Genomic DNA, 19,438 nt, shown 5'->3' on the forward strand with positions numbered 1-19,438 from the left:
CTGTCGGTGCTGCAGCTGCTGCGCTGGCGGGACATATGTGAGAACAGCTGAGAAGCCACCAGGAGCAGAGGACAGGAAGAGGTAGTGCTGCTGAAGGCCAAAAAAGCACTGAAGCAGTACGAGGGCTGTCGCTTTTTAATGCTAATATTCTCAGGAGCACATACCACCTCCTCCCAAGGCTAATCAACAGCTAGTAGACTTTTTCTTTCACATATGAGGAATTGCTGCAGAGTGGTCTGTGTGCTTACTCACCAGTGTTTTTCTCCTCCGGAAAATGAAGGGTTTAGACAGCATAGAGAATCACAAACTGAAATACTCTGGCTACAAAAATGTACTGATATAAGTTTTACCATTCATGAGCAGTAGGATGCAGACTGCATGAACTCAGAAACCTGCAGACAGCTGGGCTACCATCATTTTATCATGGCATTTTGTATATATACAAATATATATATGTAGTTTAAAAGATAAAACTTGAACAGGCCACATAGCAAAGTTCAGAATAACAATATTTTCAAAAGTTTCTGGTTATTTTAGTTAAGTTTATTTCCCAGAACACTTTTTCTATATATCAGTATTATTCATAGGTAGTTTCCAGGGCAGCCAAGATGAGCAATCAGAAGCACATGGACAGTACTCTACCATCACAAATTCAATATGCCCTTTCCCATTTCCTCTCTGCCCAAAGAGGCTGTTGTCATGGAGGGAAAAATCACCCACTCTGGCCACAGATACTGATTGCCAATCAGACTCTGGCCACCTCCTCTCTCCTTCTGTGGTGCAGCATGGAAATACTTAGATTGATGTAAAGATAGATGTTGTGGATTCCAAAGCGGGTATTTGGCTGAAGCTGAAGCAGACTTCAGTTCATTTCATGAAACCCTCTCTGTTTTATTAGTTGAACCCGAGTTTTTCTCTCTCAGTGGTATGGAAGTAACTTTTTCTAGACTGATACATGGGCTTGACATGACATCTTCACTGTCATTGAACAAAGTCCATGCCCAAACCAAGAGCAGATTTTTCCCTCTAACAGGATTCTCTTCAACACAACTTTCAAGTGTGTTTTGTGCACAAGCAGAGCACTAAAACCATCATAACAATAGATCTGCAGCAGGAAAACCCAGTAAAATATTACCCCTGTGTTGCTCCTGTCCAGCTCATACCAACTCCTTTGCATTGTTGCACACTTGACGTGCCCCCAAATACAGGACAGAATTTCAGGAAAATCTTATGGTCCTTCATGGTCACTTTCCAGACTCCCTGGTTCTTTATTTCTGAGACAGAAGAGACCTCTCCACAGCAGCCCCAGAAGTCCAAGAGGAGCTAAATAAATTAACCTCTGTGAGGTGATTTGCAGTTGCTGGATTGATGGCTCTGTGTAAATGCAAGGAAATTCATGTCTTAGTCCAGTACTCTTTCTAGGATATGATAAGGACTAACTAGTTTTTTTTTCACTGCCAGTGAGAAGACCGAGTGCGCGCTGCACCAAAGGCATTTCCAAAGCCATTCTTTGGAAACACTCATTCTTCAGCTGGTGGGAAACTTCTAGGAGACAACTCCATGAGCATCCTTCCTATGCCTCCCCCCATTCTACACTCAGTCTGAAGGGGGACCTGATGTCAAATACAGGCTTGCAAAGCCCTGCCAGAAAACATCTGATGCTTACCTTGACAATAGATGCCTGACTGGATTTGGAGGACCCTGGGAAGGGCTCTGAGGTCCAGAGAATGAATGAACTTCTGCAGGGTAGAGGCCATGGTCCGCAGCACTGTAGCATGTGGCTTTGGCAAGTAAACACCACTGAGAAGCTCCCAAGGTAGCAACACTCTCAGCCTGGTGCATGCAGTGCTCGGAAGCTCCACAGCAGAGGGGAGGAGTGGCATGGGGAGGAACTTCTGCTTCCTTCCCTCTGTGGCTGCTTCCTCCCATAGATGCAGCTGGAGCAGAGTGAGGCAGCTGGTGGTCCCTTCAGCTGGTTCTGGCACCCACATCCACCAAGGGTCAGTGCCAGGCTGGGAGATGTGGGAGGTTGCTGTGGGTACTGGGCTCCAAAGGGGAAAGGGAGATTGATACAAAATTTTATCAGTGATAGTTATTGACCCTGTGAAAAGAAGACACTGAACATCAGCCCAGCCTAGAGTGGGAAAAAAAGCCACATATCTGGGTGGGGTGTTGTTGTTTTGTTGTTTTTTGGGGTTTTTTTCCCCCTCCTGGAACACAGCAAAATAGTTTGGTGTTTGTTCACTTCAAAACCACAAATAGCCCTTGAAGAAAAGAGATGAAGTCCTAAATATTTTATCTGGATTTAAGATATACAAATAGAATACAAATTACTTCATCCTCTAAATGGACATTTAAACACAATATTGTTATGCAAAACAGGCAACATTTTCTTATGCCACCTATCATTAGTGGGAATTTGATTTTGAGGTGCTTCAGCTGGAAAAGAATTTTAAGAGACAGCACCATGTGAAAATCAAACTGCACTGGTGACAGCCCCCAGCACTGATCCTAGCTCTGCCAATCTGAGCTTGATCAAGCACTGTTGTTTCAGCTGGACTCTTCTGAAGAATAAGGCCATAGTAAATGAGCAGCAGATTCAGATCATGAGGAAAACTGATGTGACTCTGATTTCATGTTTTTTTCACTGGTCTCCTGTCTCCCTGAGGGGTCAGGAAAAGTAGAAAGCATGACATTGTGACAAGATAGTGAGCAAGATAATCAACCGTTTATTTTCAAAAAGCATGCTAGCTTCATTTCCTCTGTATATAGTATTTTGCAGGAGACTATATTATTCACGTATTTAGAAGTTTACAATTAAAACTCTCAAACTCTTAAAGGGGATGCACTGGCTTTTGAGGTGCTGGGCTACCTACAGAGTCTGAAAAGTTTATTAACTTGGTCTTAACAATTATTTTTCTAGAAGATGTGAAATGTATTTTATAAGAGGGGAGTCTCCAGGTGCAGAACTCACTATTGCTGGTCATTAGTGCTGCAGGTGCTGCAGGGAAGAGGAGTTACTGGGCTTTGAATCTAGGAGTAAAAGCCACCCTAGAGAACATGCACAGCCAACAACTCATCAACTATTTTAATACAATACATAACTTCTTCTCCCTCACAAGGAAACATATTTTAAATTACGCAAATGTAATTTGAGAGAGAGGTGGAGAAATTACATGTATTCAGTGGTAATCAAAAACCCATATGGTAAAAAGCTGCATCTTACAAGCACAAAGCAGTGAACTGTGTGAATAGTTTCAGTTATTTCAGTGGGTCATCTTTGTATTTTTAAGATTTTGTATGCAATTCTAGCGATTCAAGGCCAACTTTCTTGCTCCCGAGGCTGTCAGGTATTGTGCCAGCAGCTGGGCTTTACCTGTACACATTGTTTTGATCAATGGATAAAGAGCCCCTAAGGCCATTTCTATAGTTCCTCAATTCACTTGTATTTGGCTCTTCACTTTGGTAAGACTGCCAGGAGCAACACCACAAAAGAACATTTAACATGGATGGCAAACATGCACACAAATTAATAAATGTTTTTGAAATTGCTTGAATCCAGCAAAGCAAATGCACTAACAGACACGGATTTCACACAAGAAAAATTCAGAACAAAACCTGGCTTGTGTTGCTGAATCCAGCAGCCCAACAGCATGTAGAAGGGAACTGCAACTCTGCTGCCATGGCCAGCAAGCAGCATGTGTTTCCAATAGGCACAGACAGACGGACATATACAGCACCCATACACATAAATACACTGCCAGACTAACCCCAGCAAGCCCCAGTGGTCCTCTCACCCTTTCTGGTTGCTTGATGTATTAGTGGGAAATGCACACATATGTATTTATGTAGTGGGGATCCCTCCAGCAGTTGAACTTAGGCACAGTCCACCCAGTGGCCTCTGATCCTGCAGCTACTGGGGTGTGCAAGCATCCCTGGAAGCCCAGAGCCTCTGTAATGTGCCTGGGAATACCCTGGAAATACTCTGGAGTTCCTCTATCCACCGTTATTCCTCTGTGCTTCTGTGTGTGTGTGTGTGCAGAAGCCAGTCTTCATCACATAACCTAACAAAATCACCTATCTTAGCTGCAAGGAAGGAACTAGAAATGCACTTGTCTGAAATTGCAATTTAAATCAGGAATGCTACCCACTGGTCATTTTTTATCAGAAGAGTCCCCACATCTGCTAACACAAAGACTGGTAAATGAGAGTCACTGACCTGTTCTTCCAAATGCTCTGCAGGAGATTTTCCAGTTTGATGTGCAAGGCCAAGTGCAAAAATAATTTGCCGTCTCCAAACCATCCTTGATCTCGGAGTGAGAGATCATCAGATTGTCATCATGGACTGCTGGTAACAAGGGATCCTTTGGGGAGGTGCTCATATTGCAGACTAAATTCTTAGGAGGATCTTGACTAAGAAAAATTCCTTTTGTTTTGTTAGATAAATGTGGCCATTAGTTGAGCTGGTTGAAACCTTAAAATGGAAACTTTAAAACAATCCCATAAGTATGAAACTAAGCATTATGTCTACAGGAATATATGCACCATTTATTGAACTTATAAACGTAAGGGAAATGTATTTGATATACCTGGCAGAACAGTAATTTCAAAGAGGAAAATGTTTTAGGGAAACTCAGAACAGTCAGGACCTGGGAGATAGGTGTGAGTGAGGTTCATATGGAATGCTTGTGCCATCTTTTGAATCAAATTCAAGATACTGCAGGAAATGCAGTACACTTGCATATTTTTTTTCAGTGAAAGGTTGTCATGGTTTAGGAATTATATTCTCCAATTTAGTACTCCCAATAAAAGAAAACATGTGATGCTTCCCCTCCCTGCTCTCCAGCTGGAGGCAAAAAAAGCAAAGTTCACACACTGAGATAAGAACAATATACTGGAAACAACAATAAGAAAATGAACAGTAACAACAACAAAATTAATAATAAAAGTACACAAAAGAGAGAGTGATTCACATGTAAAAATGCTCACACAGAGCCTGAGACAATAAACAATACCAGATGCCATGATTTTTTTGACCAGAAGGAACCCCTTCTCCTTGGAAGCAGGGGGCCCTTTTCCCCTCCCCTGGAAATGATGTGAGGTGTTATAGAAAAACCCCAGTGTCCTAGCCATGGCCCTTACTGGCTGCTTTAAAAAAATGAACCCTGTCCTGGCTGAAACCAGGAAAAAGGTGGACAGCCCTTCTGTCATTAAAATAGTCTGACTTTATTAAAAACAGAGTCAGACTAAGCTGTAAGGAATCCTTCCTGACACAGGTGCATTGAGCTGTGAAATAATCTTCCAAGAGAACAGTGGAACTCCTGGAATGTTTAAGCCTTGAATAAATAAAGGACTCCATGATACCATCTAGAACAATTCTGACAAAGAAAGGGAGACAGGTCATCCATTCCTATGGGTAGTTAGCTATGTTGTCACCCTTCATTTATAGGAATCTACTGTCTCAATACCTAAGTCAGGCGAATAGTATAATATTTAACTGTTCCAGAGGTGAGCTGAGCTACAAAGAGTTTCAGGAGCTGTGGTCTTCCTCTGCTAACCCACAGTGGTTCTGTGGTTAGCAGAAATCTGATCAATCAGATTTCTGTGGAAATCTGATCAATCAGATTTCATGCAACCCACCCAAGAAGCTCAACACTGAACTGACAGCTGTGCCCTCCCAATGGCCCTTGTGATGTAAGATGATGGTCTCAGCTTGAACAAACTGTGCCCAACGTGAGGAAAAATGGAATCCCTGCAATGGCACACATGGATTATTCACAGAGGTGCAGAGGCTGAATTGGCTGAAACATGAACTGTTGTAACAGGAGTTACAGTATGATAGGTGGGTCATCATGTAAAAGCTTTTTCTGTCCCTTCAGTATCTATAGGTGGATAGGATTTATTGCCCAATGAAGCCAAAGGTGATCAGCTCATAAGCACTGAAATAATTATATCCAAAGAAATCTAACTTTTTTAGCCTAACATTTAGTTTACTTATCCTCCAGCACCTGCAAAAATTGCTTCTAACTTTACCTGAAATTCTAAAGCTCTCATTGCTCAGAATATTTCACTGACCCCAGAAAGCTGTTTTGTTGGTTTTTTCCTTTTTTTTTTAATATTCTTTCTTCCATTGACAGCTGCTTCTCACATTCCCCCTAAGATGAGTCAATTTGGGTAGAGGACTTTTCAAATCTGCAGAGGCAGATCTTGCTGGAAAATAAAATTAAGAGCCATGTTAAAAAGCAAGGATCATTACCCACAGAATTTTATACTGCTTTACCATCAGTTGAAGTCCACAGATAGAGATAAAATCTGCCTTTCTAAAAATGCAGTCTTGCTCTGCTCCAAGTTTTTGCACTTGGTATAAAAATTATTGTGATGAAAATCCTAACACCTTCACAAAGCAAGTGGTCACCCTTCTGAATTGTGGTGGCTCCTGGCTCTAAAATCTTGGAACATTTTAGTGCCCTGTGATTTTACTTTAAGCTTTCCTTTACCTTTTCAGGAGCTACATTTTGGGTTGACATTTCCTTACTGTTTAACAGAGAGATCATAGACATGCTCTTAGTATGAAATTTAAATGGCTTAGCAGGCATGAACAAAAGGTTGTCAGTAAAAGCTCTTGAGCCCACCAGGGTTTTTGCCAATGTTTGACTCCAGTGAACAGTCTGTTGAAGAAGAAGGATCCCCCAGTGGTTTCAAAAGAATTGAAGCACATGTATACACATTACATTGTGAAAAATAGTAAGGTTCTGGCTGACTTTTTTATGGACTGAACAACAATAACCTGTGGGTATTTTCCACATTTTATTGAGCAATTCTGTACCTGCCAGAGTCAGAAAGATCTTTTCATTGATTTTAATAGAAGTTGGAGTAGATTGTTAATAAGAAAGAGTTATGGCTTTCAGCTGGTTGTGGCTTCACATAGAAGCACCTTGCTTATAATGGCATTTCAAGTTACAGTCCTGCGAAGAATATTGACATGAAGTTCTCCAAAGTTTCTTCAACAAAGAGTAATAGCTCTGTATACACCAGTAAATTATAGAAAATATATCTCCATAAATCTCTCCTCAGCTGTTGGCAAGTGTGATAAGAATCATGGTCTTAATGAATGCATTTGAAGTGTTAGCACCGCGTATGTATTGAGCACTCAACCCCCTGAAAGGTTCCAGTGCTGCGAAGGCAGACAGTTCTTCCAATGCTTTGTTCAACCACAGAGAAAAAAGACACTACTTGAGATTTCTAAGCTCTCTGCTAGTATAGACTCAAAGCTAAAAATAGCCTTGAGACTACAGAGTCTCAAGCAAAAAATTCTCCCATCTATTGATAGGTATTAATGCTACCTATCTTTATAAATGTATGAAGATGATTGATACTGAAGTGTTTCTAGAGCATTTTGAAGATAAAGCAGAATGCAAATGTTTAATACAGTAGGAGTCCCAATACAAAGAAGCACCTGACAAAATGAGCCATCCAGGTGATCCTCAGCCTGGGTTACCACTTTTTATTTGACAGCACAGAATATGAACTCACTCTTCTGATGGAAATATTTATTGATCTGTGCATGGCATTGCACTACAAAGTCCATTCAGGCAGGCTCAGTGTTCCAATGGCTAAGCAGATATTAAATATATTTGGGTTCTATCTTCCATACTCAGTTTGGGGGTACTATTTTGCTTGAGTAGACTTAGAGCAGAGAACTTTCAACACAGCCAGGACTACATGGAAATTCTATGGCAAAACCGTAGTCTTGAGTCCTGATCCCTAAAGCCCAGCCTAAATCTTCTCACTACAGTAAGAATTTTTACTCTTTCTAAAAGATAAAATGTGTTATTCTTGGTAAAAAAAAAAAAAAAAGAAAAAAAGAAAAAAAAAGAAAAAAGTCAAACGCAAACTCCCAACTCAACACCTAGACTGTGCAAATTTTATTATCTGTCTCGTTTCTATGGATTGTTGGTTTGTTTCAGTGTTTTTTTTCCTTGGGTTTTTTTTTTTTGGTGGGGAAAGAAAAATGATGGGAGGGACCTAAATAAAAAGACATCCTACAGCTTTAGGAAAAAGATGAAGTAAAGATTTTGGCAGTAAAAATTACTTGAGATGTCTTCAAATTACAGAAAGTGTTTTGAAATATATTTGGCATATCTTCAATGCATTTTGACAGCTGGAAGCATGCTGAAGAAATTTTTGAATTAATTTCAAATATCACTCTCTCCCTTTGTGATTTCTTGAGTGGGGTGGGCTGTAATTTATTTTTAAAGAGTCAATGTAGGCTTCTAGATTCTGTTAAAGGAATCCAAAATAATCTTTTTGCACCCTGTCACTGTTCAAAGAAAAGGACACTGTATTAATTTAAATATATTTGTGAAAGACTGATTCCCCAATGGAATTTACATAGCTACTTTCACTAATTAGTTCTGAAGTTTCACCTATAAGCTGTCAATTTTCCACAGAAGGGAAGCAAAACAGTTTGACTTTTCCTGACAGCAAAGAGCTCTAGTAGAACTATAATGAAAACTGGCATCTCACACTCCTTACCTCCCCAATGTCTATACTATCAGAAGAAAGAGCACTAATAACTCCTCTTTATGGGAGCATTAAAAATCACAGTTTAGCCTAAACAGCTGATATAAGAAATCAACAAAACATTTCATTTAATAATGGTTACCTTCAATGTTTTTTCATCCTTAATATTTATCTTAAATTAACACTTGCCTAACTTTCAAATTAATGATGAATTGGTGGCACTGAATGTATTTGCTCATTTTTATTGAAACTGAAATACTAGCTGTCATTTTAAAATGCAGAAAAACCCAAGCTTGTTCTTGTCTATCCTTCCTTCCTTCCTTCCTTCCTTCCTTCCTTCCTTCCTTCCTTCCTTCCTTCCTTCCTTCCTTCCTTCCTTCCTTCCTTCCTTCCTTCCTTCCTTCCTTCCTTCCTTCCTTCCTTCCTTCCTTCCTTCCTTCTTTTTTTTTCCCTTTTCTTTATTTTTTTTCTTTTTTTTTTTTTTCATCATTAGTGGCAGCCTTTCTGGAAGGTCCACAGAAAGATAGTCGGTCAAGCATTCAATTTTATTTCCCAGTTTTAGAACCAGCTTTAGAAAGCTGAAGAACAAACTTAAATGTAATTACTTCCATTCTGTGTATGAAGTTGAATTTAAAAGCAAATTGTTTCTGCAGGAAAAATGTGTCTCATTAAAGAATAAAGACTTCATATAAAATCCAGTTAACACTTGCCAACGTATCAGTGAAATTGTTTGTAATTTCCTACCTTTTCCAAGGCATTGATATTACCCTTCTGCATGACATTTTAGTTGCCATTATAATTTACCATATGAAAACTCAGATGTATTTGCTGCCTCAGTGTTCCGCATCTATGCTCTTGTTCCAGGTGTCCCTAGCTCTTTCTTAAGGAGAAGCAGCATAAAAGTATCAGTGATTGGTGGACTTCTTTCTTGTAGGCTTTTTTGGGTTTTCTTTTTGGTTTGTTTGTTTTGTTATTGTGTTGTTTGGGTTTGTTTTTTTTTTTGTTTAATTAAATACACAGGCAAATTGAACATAGACAAAGAAATTTGGAAAAGTCTAAGAAGGCTGTAGGAAAACTAAGATCTGACATAAAGAGCTTAAAGGTTCCTTTTATTTGAAGAGGCAGCCAGACTCTTGGGCTGGCACCTGCCAGAGTTTCAGCCCGTGGGAGAAGAGAGCGCCCAGAGAGTTCTCAGATTGTCCTCATGACTCCTTATCCCTAGGGATGGTGGACTGAAGGATGCATTTGGTCCAGCTGAGGTGAGGTTTGTTTTCATTTCACCACAAACACAGATACAAGCTCTTTATTTCATGTTTGTGTCATGTTTTTTCTGTTTACTTATCAACCATAAAGATTTTTTTTATTTCGGGGGAGGGTCTCAGTATAATTAAACAGAGACTAGTTTTTAAATTAATGCAGAATCCAGTACATTTGGTCATAAAAAAATCCGAGAGCACCACAAGCAATGTACATTTACTTCATAACAAGCAAACATAAGCATCCCTTTCTTTTTCTCTTCCAGTCCTGTTTCTCCCTCTCCAAAAGCAGAATGCTGCTTTTTCTGCCCTTCCTGGTATTATTAACACAAATAGGGTTGTCACCAAAACCCCTCTAATGGCCCCAGTGGTGGCACAGGTTCCATCCTCTACCTCACCCAGGGGATGGCTGCTGGCCAACACCTTTTCCAGTCCTACAGAGTCACCATTCTTGTGGCAGCCCGTGACAAGCTGTCACACACTGAGAAGCTAAGCCTTCATGAGAGACTCATTTGGGAAAATGCTGGAATACAAATGTGTTCCCTTATCAAATTGGTCAATAAACCTGTCTTCCCTGCCTCCTCCTGGGGAGGAGGAAAGAGCACAGGCATTCTTCTCCAAAGCAATCTATAAAAAGTCTTTTTTTTCTTGAAGAACCCAGAGGTAGCATTTATTTTATTTTATTTTATTTTATTTTATTTTATTTTATTTTATTTTATTTTATTTTATTTTAGTGTGTGTTTTAAGCCTATCCTATTAAAATATCCAGTCCAGAAGGTTCTCCATGTGATGGTCCACCAAGTTAAATAAATCTCATTGCTTCTCATGTAAAATGATAACTTACTAGGTAGTATACACTGCATCCATTTGTTCTTGTAGGCAGCTTTGCTTTGCAGTATGAAACATATGTTGTGATGCAGCCAAGACCCTTTCACCTTGCCCTTCTCCACAAACTTCATGTAAATTATCTAAGATTTCAAACGGTCTGTTAGGAAATATCCTGGGGCTCTCATTTTGGAGTATAAGTCCTTCTGCCAGCCTTTCATCTTGATTTCAGTTTGTTGCATGTACATTTATTTGACATCCAAGAGCATTTCTGACCCCTGGGCATCTCCTTCAATGTGTTCCTAGCACATGTTCTCCTGGATGAAGCATACAGAACAGCAGTTGGACCCTTCTCGTGTCCTCCTTTCTTTCCTTCTCCACACTGCCAGAGACCCCTTAGCCAGGGGTTGATGAGAGCCTGTGGAGCACTACAGTATCCTGGACCTTTTGGTGCTGAGTATCATGTCAGATTTAACACACAGCCAACTTGAATAGATAGATACATTTTGAAAAATTAAAGTCTGCATCTCCCTCCACATCTCTCTGAGCAAAGTATCTGTAAGTGTTCTTGTAGAATTATGTCAGCAAATTGTTTTGGGCTTGCCAAGGCTAGAGGATGAAATCTACAAAACCATCCAACTAAAGTCCATTTTAAAAACAATGTATTTTGTTAATTTCTTTTTCTGAATTCTGCTCTCTGCTCACCTACAAAATCCACCTATGCAATATGGCTGAAGATGAGCTTGCCTGGGAAGATTTAATATATCATATGAAAGAACGTATTTGAAAAAGGGGAAAAAAACATCCAATCCAAAAACTTAAACTCTTCCTAGAAGAGAAAATAACATGAAATCAAAGTAAACAGAGTCACAGCAAAAAAAACCCTGAAAAACACCAAACCAAGCTGACCCAAACTGAACCAACTGAACCAAACCAAAGCAAACCAAACCAAAAAACCATAACAAAGCCCAAAACAAGCCAGCCTCATGTTTGAAAAAAAATTATGCTAAAGAAAATTTGCTGATTTTGGTTTTAACACAGAGCTGAAGATGCTTCCTAAAACTAGCAGGTAACCTGAGTCCCTTGCCCATCCAAGCCTGCTCTGTGATAGGCACTTATCCTGAGCTATTCCCTGGGGCCGTCCTCTCTCCTGGCTTGGACAGGAGCAAAAAGAGCAATCAGCTCAAAAGATGCTTGTAACTTGGGGTGCATCACCCCATTTTGGGCAGTGTTTCCCAGAACATTGTATTTTTAAATACTAAAATAAATTTGAATACATAAAATGTTATTTTCTGTCCCCAGACTGTGTATTCTAACCCAGCCCATGGCAAAGAGACAGGAGCACATGCCCCAGCTTCCATGTGGACACCAGCAACAGTACTGTTATGGGAAGGTGGGTGTGGGAAAGTTATTTTTGCCATGCCCCTTTGACTAGTTTATTTTAAAGTTTCCTTTAAAAATAACTTCACAGTAGCACATTTCAGGAACTGCCATGACAGAAAGTCAGTTGCACATACATGCTGGAGTATGTGCATCCAGATATTCCTGTTTCCTTCCCCTTAAGATCTCGGATCTTCTGTGGAGTTAACCAGCCTGCCCCCATACATTGCTGGGTGAATCTTTTTTAAATTAAACACACCCAAATATATTACTTACCCAAGTTCTTCCTGCTTTGTTTCATGTTGTTTTAAAGCCCACTGACCTTTAAAGACTTGGAGACACCTCTAAAGAATTGGAAAGCTTTTTTACCTCCTCCCTACCCGAGAGAAGCACTGGAAAGAACAACAGATCAGTTGCAATTGTTTCACTTTGGAATTAAGTCACTGTCATCCTGATTAAAACACTCAGCAGATTTTGAATCTCAACCAGCAAGAAGCTTGATTTCAGAGGTGCCAGCTGACTTCAGGTGAAGGTGGGAGGTGTTGGTTCAGCTATTTAGCATAAATTTGGAACTACCTGTTGAAACTGTTTCTGCTGAAAAGTTGAAATGTGTTACAGAGATAATACCATGTTCCATCCATGCTTGGTTTGCTTCAGCCTGTGCTGAGTGAAAAAACATCAGTGACAAGAACTAAAAGAAACCAAAACAAAACAACAAAATTGAGCAACATATACAATGTCCTGTTTCTAGATCCCAGTCAATTTACAAAGGCTACTGGAAGAAGAGGAAGAATGATCAAGTAAGAGTATAAAATCTAGTTGGAGAAGCACACAGGCTTGAAAAGAGTATGTGTCTTCCTTAAACATTTGTGTGTCCGTGACAAGTTCAGAATTGGCACCTCCTGGCAAAGTCAAAGTAAGGAGCAAGATCAGGACATCGTGGTACTGTGAGGGGTCTTTGCACGACCCTGCAGGTGTGTTACTTAAAGACTTTAAAGTGAAGGTGAGGAAAGTCCAGACTTGTATGTGTATATCAACAAAATAATTGTCACATTCTAGTCTCTGTTTTTCCTAGGATTATCTGATAATTGAATTTTTATTTTGCCATGCTGGACTGTAAACTCAGACCGACTTGCAGGGCATGTGCCCCTCCCCAATCCAATTTTTGTAATTTTTCCCAAATGCAAAATCCTGTAGGATTCTGAAGGTATTAGTTTATCAAGTCAGCTTCTGTTTTCAGGACACTCAGAATTCTCACTCTGCAATCTTCCTTTACTGTGGCTCCCTGGAGGACACAGTAAAGCACCTGCCTCTCAGAGTGCCCTCCCAAAAAATGCTCTCCCCCATCAACCCCCATCTCTGATATTGCTTGTCTCAGTAAAAATTTTCTTCTTCTAAGAAATGAAAATTTTATATATATATATGAAATTGTGCAGAAAAACAAGCATCAAAAAGAAGGCTTCAGTGTAGCATTTGGCTGTCACTTAGCAGTGAGGTAGGGGCTGCTGCCACCCCCATGGGAAATCTCACCTGAGTTATAACTTCCTGTCACATTTGCTTTACTTCTCATTTGTTGCTTGTCCTCAGAACCGAGATGAATGGCCATGTTCAATGTTGCAGCACTGTTCCCCTTTCCTTGATTGGCATCAACCAATATGGTATCACAAAAATTGCACCTTGAGGCCTTCAAGGCAGACTCCAGAAATGTACTGGAGTTCATAAGCCATCAAATGAGGCATGTGACCAGATCCTCAAGTTTCCTGCCTGTGCTAAACCAGGTTTAGTGGCATTATTATTTTTTTTAGTATTTCACAATACCTCTGCAGAAATGTCCTTTATTGAAGGATCTGCTTACTTAAATTGCCCATTTCTTTCTCCTTGGCACTGTCCCTTGCTCAGCATCTTTTATCTTCAGTGGCCTAAATCAATTGTTCAACCTTCTTTGACCACAAATATGACATTTCCTCAATATTTGAAACTTTTTCACTGACTGAGGCAGTCAGTGAAATTCCATGTATTTCATAACTGCATGCTTTTTGGGAAGTTCCAATCTTGTCTCCATTTTTTCACTTTCCATCCTGCCCATTCTCACATCCAAAGCAAGTGCTTTCTATGCTGTTTCCAAATAAGGGGTGAACAAGGTTCCTCTCTTTGTGCTGATCCCCATCAGTTCACTGACTTTTTTATTCTCTGTCTCTTGCACAAAGTTTATAAATCTCCCAGTGCAAAAGATAAAGGCCTATTCCTTAGGCCTCTGTGCATCATTGTCCCCCCCTGAATACTCTGTAGGGCTCATCATACCTGTCCCTGCTAGCTTTAATCCACATACCAACAGCTTACTTGTATTTAGGGACAGAGACTGCTGCAGGCTGTGATTCTGAATACTTAAAGGACTATCATCTTAGAAGGGGTCCGTGTAAAGCAAGGCTATTATTTGAAGCAAACAAAGTGCCTGAAAGGAAGGTACATTGAAATAGAAACAAAGCCTGCACTTCTTCCCTGTTTTTTTAAAGAATTTTTTGAAAGCCTTTGCCACAGACAAAACCACACAGTTATTTTCTCACAGCTGTAATTACAGCTCACTGTTGCACTAGCTGAACCACCTCATCTGGCTGGAGGAGAAATATTAGAAGAACCTATAACGTGTCTAGTGCTTTTATATTCTATTTCATCCTCACCCCTGAAGAAGTCTGACCTATGAGAATTGCTGCTGTATTTCTAACTGCAAGGTAAGCTGGAAACCTTGATCATTTCAGGAGATGAAACCAAGCAGCAACCTATTTACACAGTTTAAACCGCACCAACCGAAGCTTCAATGACAGATTTTGTGCAACAGAAAAGGTTGCAGCAGCATCATAGCTTCCTATGGTTTTCCACCTAGCTTAAAATGAATGCATGCACCCCTTGAACAGGGGGTTTCAAGAATTTTCAGTACACAGAGGCAATTTTGCAGTGTTAATCTGGATAATCAGTGAGTTTCATAACAACTTCACCCTGAAAGTGAGGAAAAGGGCTACAGCACCAAGTTCTGTGCAGAAGATAGTTCAGACCATGGGTCCAGATGTTTTGTACCTGTTCATTGATACAGCAAGTGGGTCAGAAAGACTAACAAAATATTAAGTAGTTTAATGTCCTTGATCACAAATAATGATTTCAGTTGCTGGAACTTAAGCAAAACAAATGTATTCCAAAACTTTTCTGAAACTTACAGTTCGACTTCATGGCTGCTACAAAAAAAACCAACTCACTCTGGTTATCTTGAGAGAGAATCCCCAAAGATACTGTAATCTTTGGTTTCATGTTTGTTATTGGCATGCAAAAAGACATTCACTTCAACATTGAAGGACTGCAAAATACTGTGTCACTTCAGATACTATTCTAGAAGATTAAAAATACAAAAGAAAGACAAAAGTTCTGCACTGAGAAATGGAAAGAGCTCACACTGGTTTGCACCTGGCAGGAAAATGCAGAGATATTATCACAGTTTGGAGGTACTGTGTTTTGCCAGATGCCATTTCCGTGCTCATTATCAAAGAGCTCCAGGATACACCAAAGCTTGCGAGAAAGATCAGGTTTTGCTTCCATGTCCAGTAGACAGACATTTTTGCTGCTTTTTCTTTTTTTAACATAGACTTCTTTTTTTTTCTCTTTTACTTAGAGGACGTTTGAAAAAAATCTCTGAGCATACGCAGCTTTCAAATTTATTTTGATGTAATTTGTGAAGTAAGGGACTATTTTCTGATCCAGATGGAAGCTAGAAGGCATTACAAAAGACTATTGAAATCAAGCTATTGTATTTCAACAAGGCACAAAAACATCTGTTCTTTGTTGGCCAAGACACAGCTAATAAACATTATTATTAGGTAAGCATCCTATTGTGCCTGTCATCATACATGTCAATCTCTGCATAAATTAGGACTCTAAACCCAACAGCAGGGAAAGAATTAATTTCTGAGAAGCGTGGGCCAAAATAACATTTATGCTTGTCAACCACCACCACAATCTCACATCATCCTTTTAGTCAGTCTTAAAGGAAAATCATCCAGGAAGCTTAAAATAATTTAGAAACACTTCTCTATTCTCAGTATCTTGATGTTTGCTGAAACAAAGAGATAAACAAACAGAGCCCCCAGGTAAAAAATTACCATAGGTTTTTCTGCATAAAGTTGAAGGAAAATTTATGGGACTAAACCTCTGCATGTTCTGAAAGTCTCATCCTCAGCAACCACTATCTGATGCCAGCACATTATTCAACCCTAGAAAGTAATGACATAGGTGAATATTCACAGATACCCTTGACTATCCTGGATTTGCAGAGGTTACAAGATCTTTGACTGTTTAACAAAGACCAGTAGCAATAAATCACCACAAAGGTTCTTTTGTGAGATTAGGATCACTTTACTCAATTCAGACCTCTATGTGACACAGGAAAGTACAGCAGAAAATGAGTTACTTTTCTTTTCAGTACAGAGCAGAGCACTATAAAAGCAGCTTTTACATTTATTTCAAGATCTCAGGGTTTCTTCTGACACTGCAGCAGAGTGAAGTTTAAAAGAGGCCCTTTATACAGTTTTTTGTCAGTCCAGGTGGCCTGGCCATGCAATGATTCTGCAACGTTTTTTCTCAGGCTGTCCCTTCCTTGTACTTCAATTCACACTCGAGGCTCAATGACAAAGTACTTGCCTACCATTACTTCCCCAGTCTGCTTTTTTTAGACCTTTGATTTTGGAAATTGTTAATCAGTTTGAAAGAGCACACTCCTGCAGTAGCTTTGGCTTTCATGTTTCTTGAAGGAATATTCTATTTCTTGATGTAGTATGTAGGACATAGCATAAACTAAGTAAATATATTAACTGAGCAACTTCCCAAATGAAATAAATCCCAGTAACTGCTTGGATGTGCTGAAGAGATAAAGCTTCAGGCTTCAAACCCCTATGCCAGTGACTGTTTTCCAGGAAGGTAAGGCCTCTTTCCAAGTTGTTTCCCAATGGCATCATTTACCCAGGAAGCGGGAAATGTAAATACTAAGATCTCATCGACCAGCTGGGTCTGATCTCTCAGGACCCAGATAAAAGGTCAAAATCTGAGTCTTCTCACACTTCCTTCTGCTGGAGTTAGGTCACTATGAACAGGGAAGGCAGATTCAGAAAGCTAAAAGAAAAAAAGAAAGAAAGCCTCTTACTATAGAGGGTGCTGAGGTATAGTAGCTATTCCATCTCAATGACACTGCTTTAATCACTTTCAAGGTGTTTTATGCCTTTTATGGTTCTTCAGTGTTGGATCCTAGCATCTGGTTTTTCTGGGAAAATTCAGATTATTTCAACAATTACCTCTTTGATTACTGGCCTATAGAAAATGAACCAAAGCCATCCAAGTGACTCACAGAATTCCTTCCTTTAACTACACAGAGCAAGACACTGGGGTCATCACTTCTCAGTTTTAGAGCAAAGAAAAACCTCTTGCACATAGCAACCATGTTTTTGGGAACTTGTACATTCTTTTGGTTACTTTCACTATGTGGTATTAAACCAGTTTCAACTTCATTAACTTCAAATTTGAACTATCTCACATTCACCTCCATGGATGTAGCCTTTTGTGCTTCTTTGTACTCTACCTTGATGCCCATTTGCTCTCTGTACTTACCACATGTGTGAGTCCAGCCTTTGCTTCATGCTGCTGAGGAAGGCAGAGACAATGCACTCTGCAGGCCTTAGCCACTTGAATGAGCCTGTGCTACTATTTCAGCAAGGATGATAGAAAGCAGAAAGATTTTGAGCAGTCTTGAACCCTAGAGACTACTCCAGGTTAGGAGCTGCTGGCACATTGTGATACTGGTGCCAGTGGCTTTTCACCACCCTAGGGAGTGAAACATTTCCCTCTTTGAGTGTCCAAGGTCAGGAATACTTCTATTCATCCACAGCATGCTCTTTTTGTGATAAATACTTGTTTTCTGTCTGGGTCAGGTTTCAATCCCCTCATTTTCCTTTCTTCTGCCTTGTATGGGTGAAAGTAAAGGATACTGGAGCAGCATTTATCTGGAGTAACAGAGCTGGTACCCTCAAAAACAAAGCTGGCATTTGCTTACACTGGGTGAGACAAGGGAAACAGCTGCACAATAAAACAATGTGTCTCTTCTGACTTTATACTAAAAATCACATTCTAATATTATCTTTTGCCTAAGAGACCCTCAAAAGATACCATTACTTGAGAGTGATATTTGTCATCTGCTTCTCACATACCACATTCCCTCTTCATACTTTTCCCTGACCTTGCCAGGAAGAACTTCCCAGAAATTTTTCAATCATGAGCTATTGCAAAAGCTCTTTAGATCACCACAGTCTTGAACAAGAGTTACAGAAATTATGAGACTCACAGTACTTGAACACTGGCAGAGCTCCTCTCTGCAGAATGACCAGTGGCAGCTATAATCTCTTCTAGCCAAGGGGGATGCTCCCAAGGAGGAGTCTTGTGCAGGCTTAGTATGCTGCAATGCCAGGATTAACACTGGCACTTGTACCAGTCATGCTTAATGTCCAGGGGAAACTGGACTCAAAGGTCTTAACCAGGATAATGAAATTCTGATGGGGATGGACCCCAATGTCCCAAACATAAGCAGCTCTGCATGAGAAAAACTCCACCCAAAACATAAATATCATTCTGGGCAGTACAGAATGTGGTTTTTGCCTTCTACAACCCCAAGAGCTAGTCATCTCTCCTGTCACAAAATTAATCTAGACTTCTAGACTAGTCTTCTCAACATCTCTCAGACAACAGGGGAGGATTTTTCCACAGTCAAAATCATTTAGTGCCAGACAGATGTCTAACAGGCAGGATGCATCAGGCATGTTGTTTCCACAAAATGTGGTGACCAGACAGTCAGCTTGAGGTAACAGCCCCAGCACTTTGACTGCCAAAGTCAGGTGATTGCCATTTCCTCACAGGGAAAGCGAAGAATGTTGCAAAGCATGTAACTTATACTCTACTTTCCAGTATGGCAGAAGAAAAAATTGGGTGATTTGAGTATTAAGAAGCCAGACTCAGTAAATGTTTCAAACCTTATTTATTTACCTTGCCGTTCATAACTAGGAATCAACAGTGGGTGTCACAAGAAAAAAAAAAAACAAAAAAAAAACCCTAAAAACCTCCCCAAACCCCCCAAACCTAAACAAAAAAAAAGTGGTTTAGATTTGAAAGAGGTGGAGCTATGCAGTACAGATGGAAGCACTAAAAAAATCTGAGAAGCAGTGTTTCTCTAAACATTTCTCTGCTGTTTAGTGTTGAATGGGTATTTCCATGTATCTGAAGGATGAAATTTAGGACATACAGAAGACATGTAGTGTTATGACATATTTCCTGAAGCACCAGGGTGAAAAATAATACAATTTCCTTTTGAGATTTTTCCTTATCCAATTATATTGGGCTTTCAGACAAGAACAACTCATTAAAGAGGACAG

At 39.9% G+C, this 19,438-nt stretch overlaps 1 protein-coding gene across 2 annotated transcripts in view; it reads right to left on the minus strand.

The window, feature by feature from the left end:
• THEMIS (thymocyte selection associated) overlaps positions 1-1,757 on the minus strand; it is a 71,903-nt gene extending 70,146 nt beyond the window's left edge. For both annotated transcript variants that reach the window (XM_054629449.2, XM_077175273.1), the window contains exon 1: positions 1,667-1,757. In XM_054629449.2, coding sequence (XP_054485424.2) covers positions 1,667-1,757 — 91 coding nt within the window. The remainder of the gene's footprint in view (positions 1-1,666) is intronic.
• Between the last annotated feature and the right edge of the window lie 17,681 nt (positions 1,758-19,438).

This window comes from Agelaius phoeniceus, chromosome 3 (assembly GCF_051311805.1).
Source record: "Agelaius phoeniceus isolate bAgePho1 chromosome 3, bAgePho1.hap1, whole genome shotgun sequence".
NCBI classification, from domain to species: Eukaryota; Metazoa; Chordata; class Aves; order Passeriformes; family Icteridae; genus Agelaius; species Agelaius phoeniceus.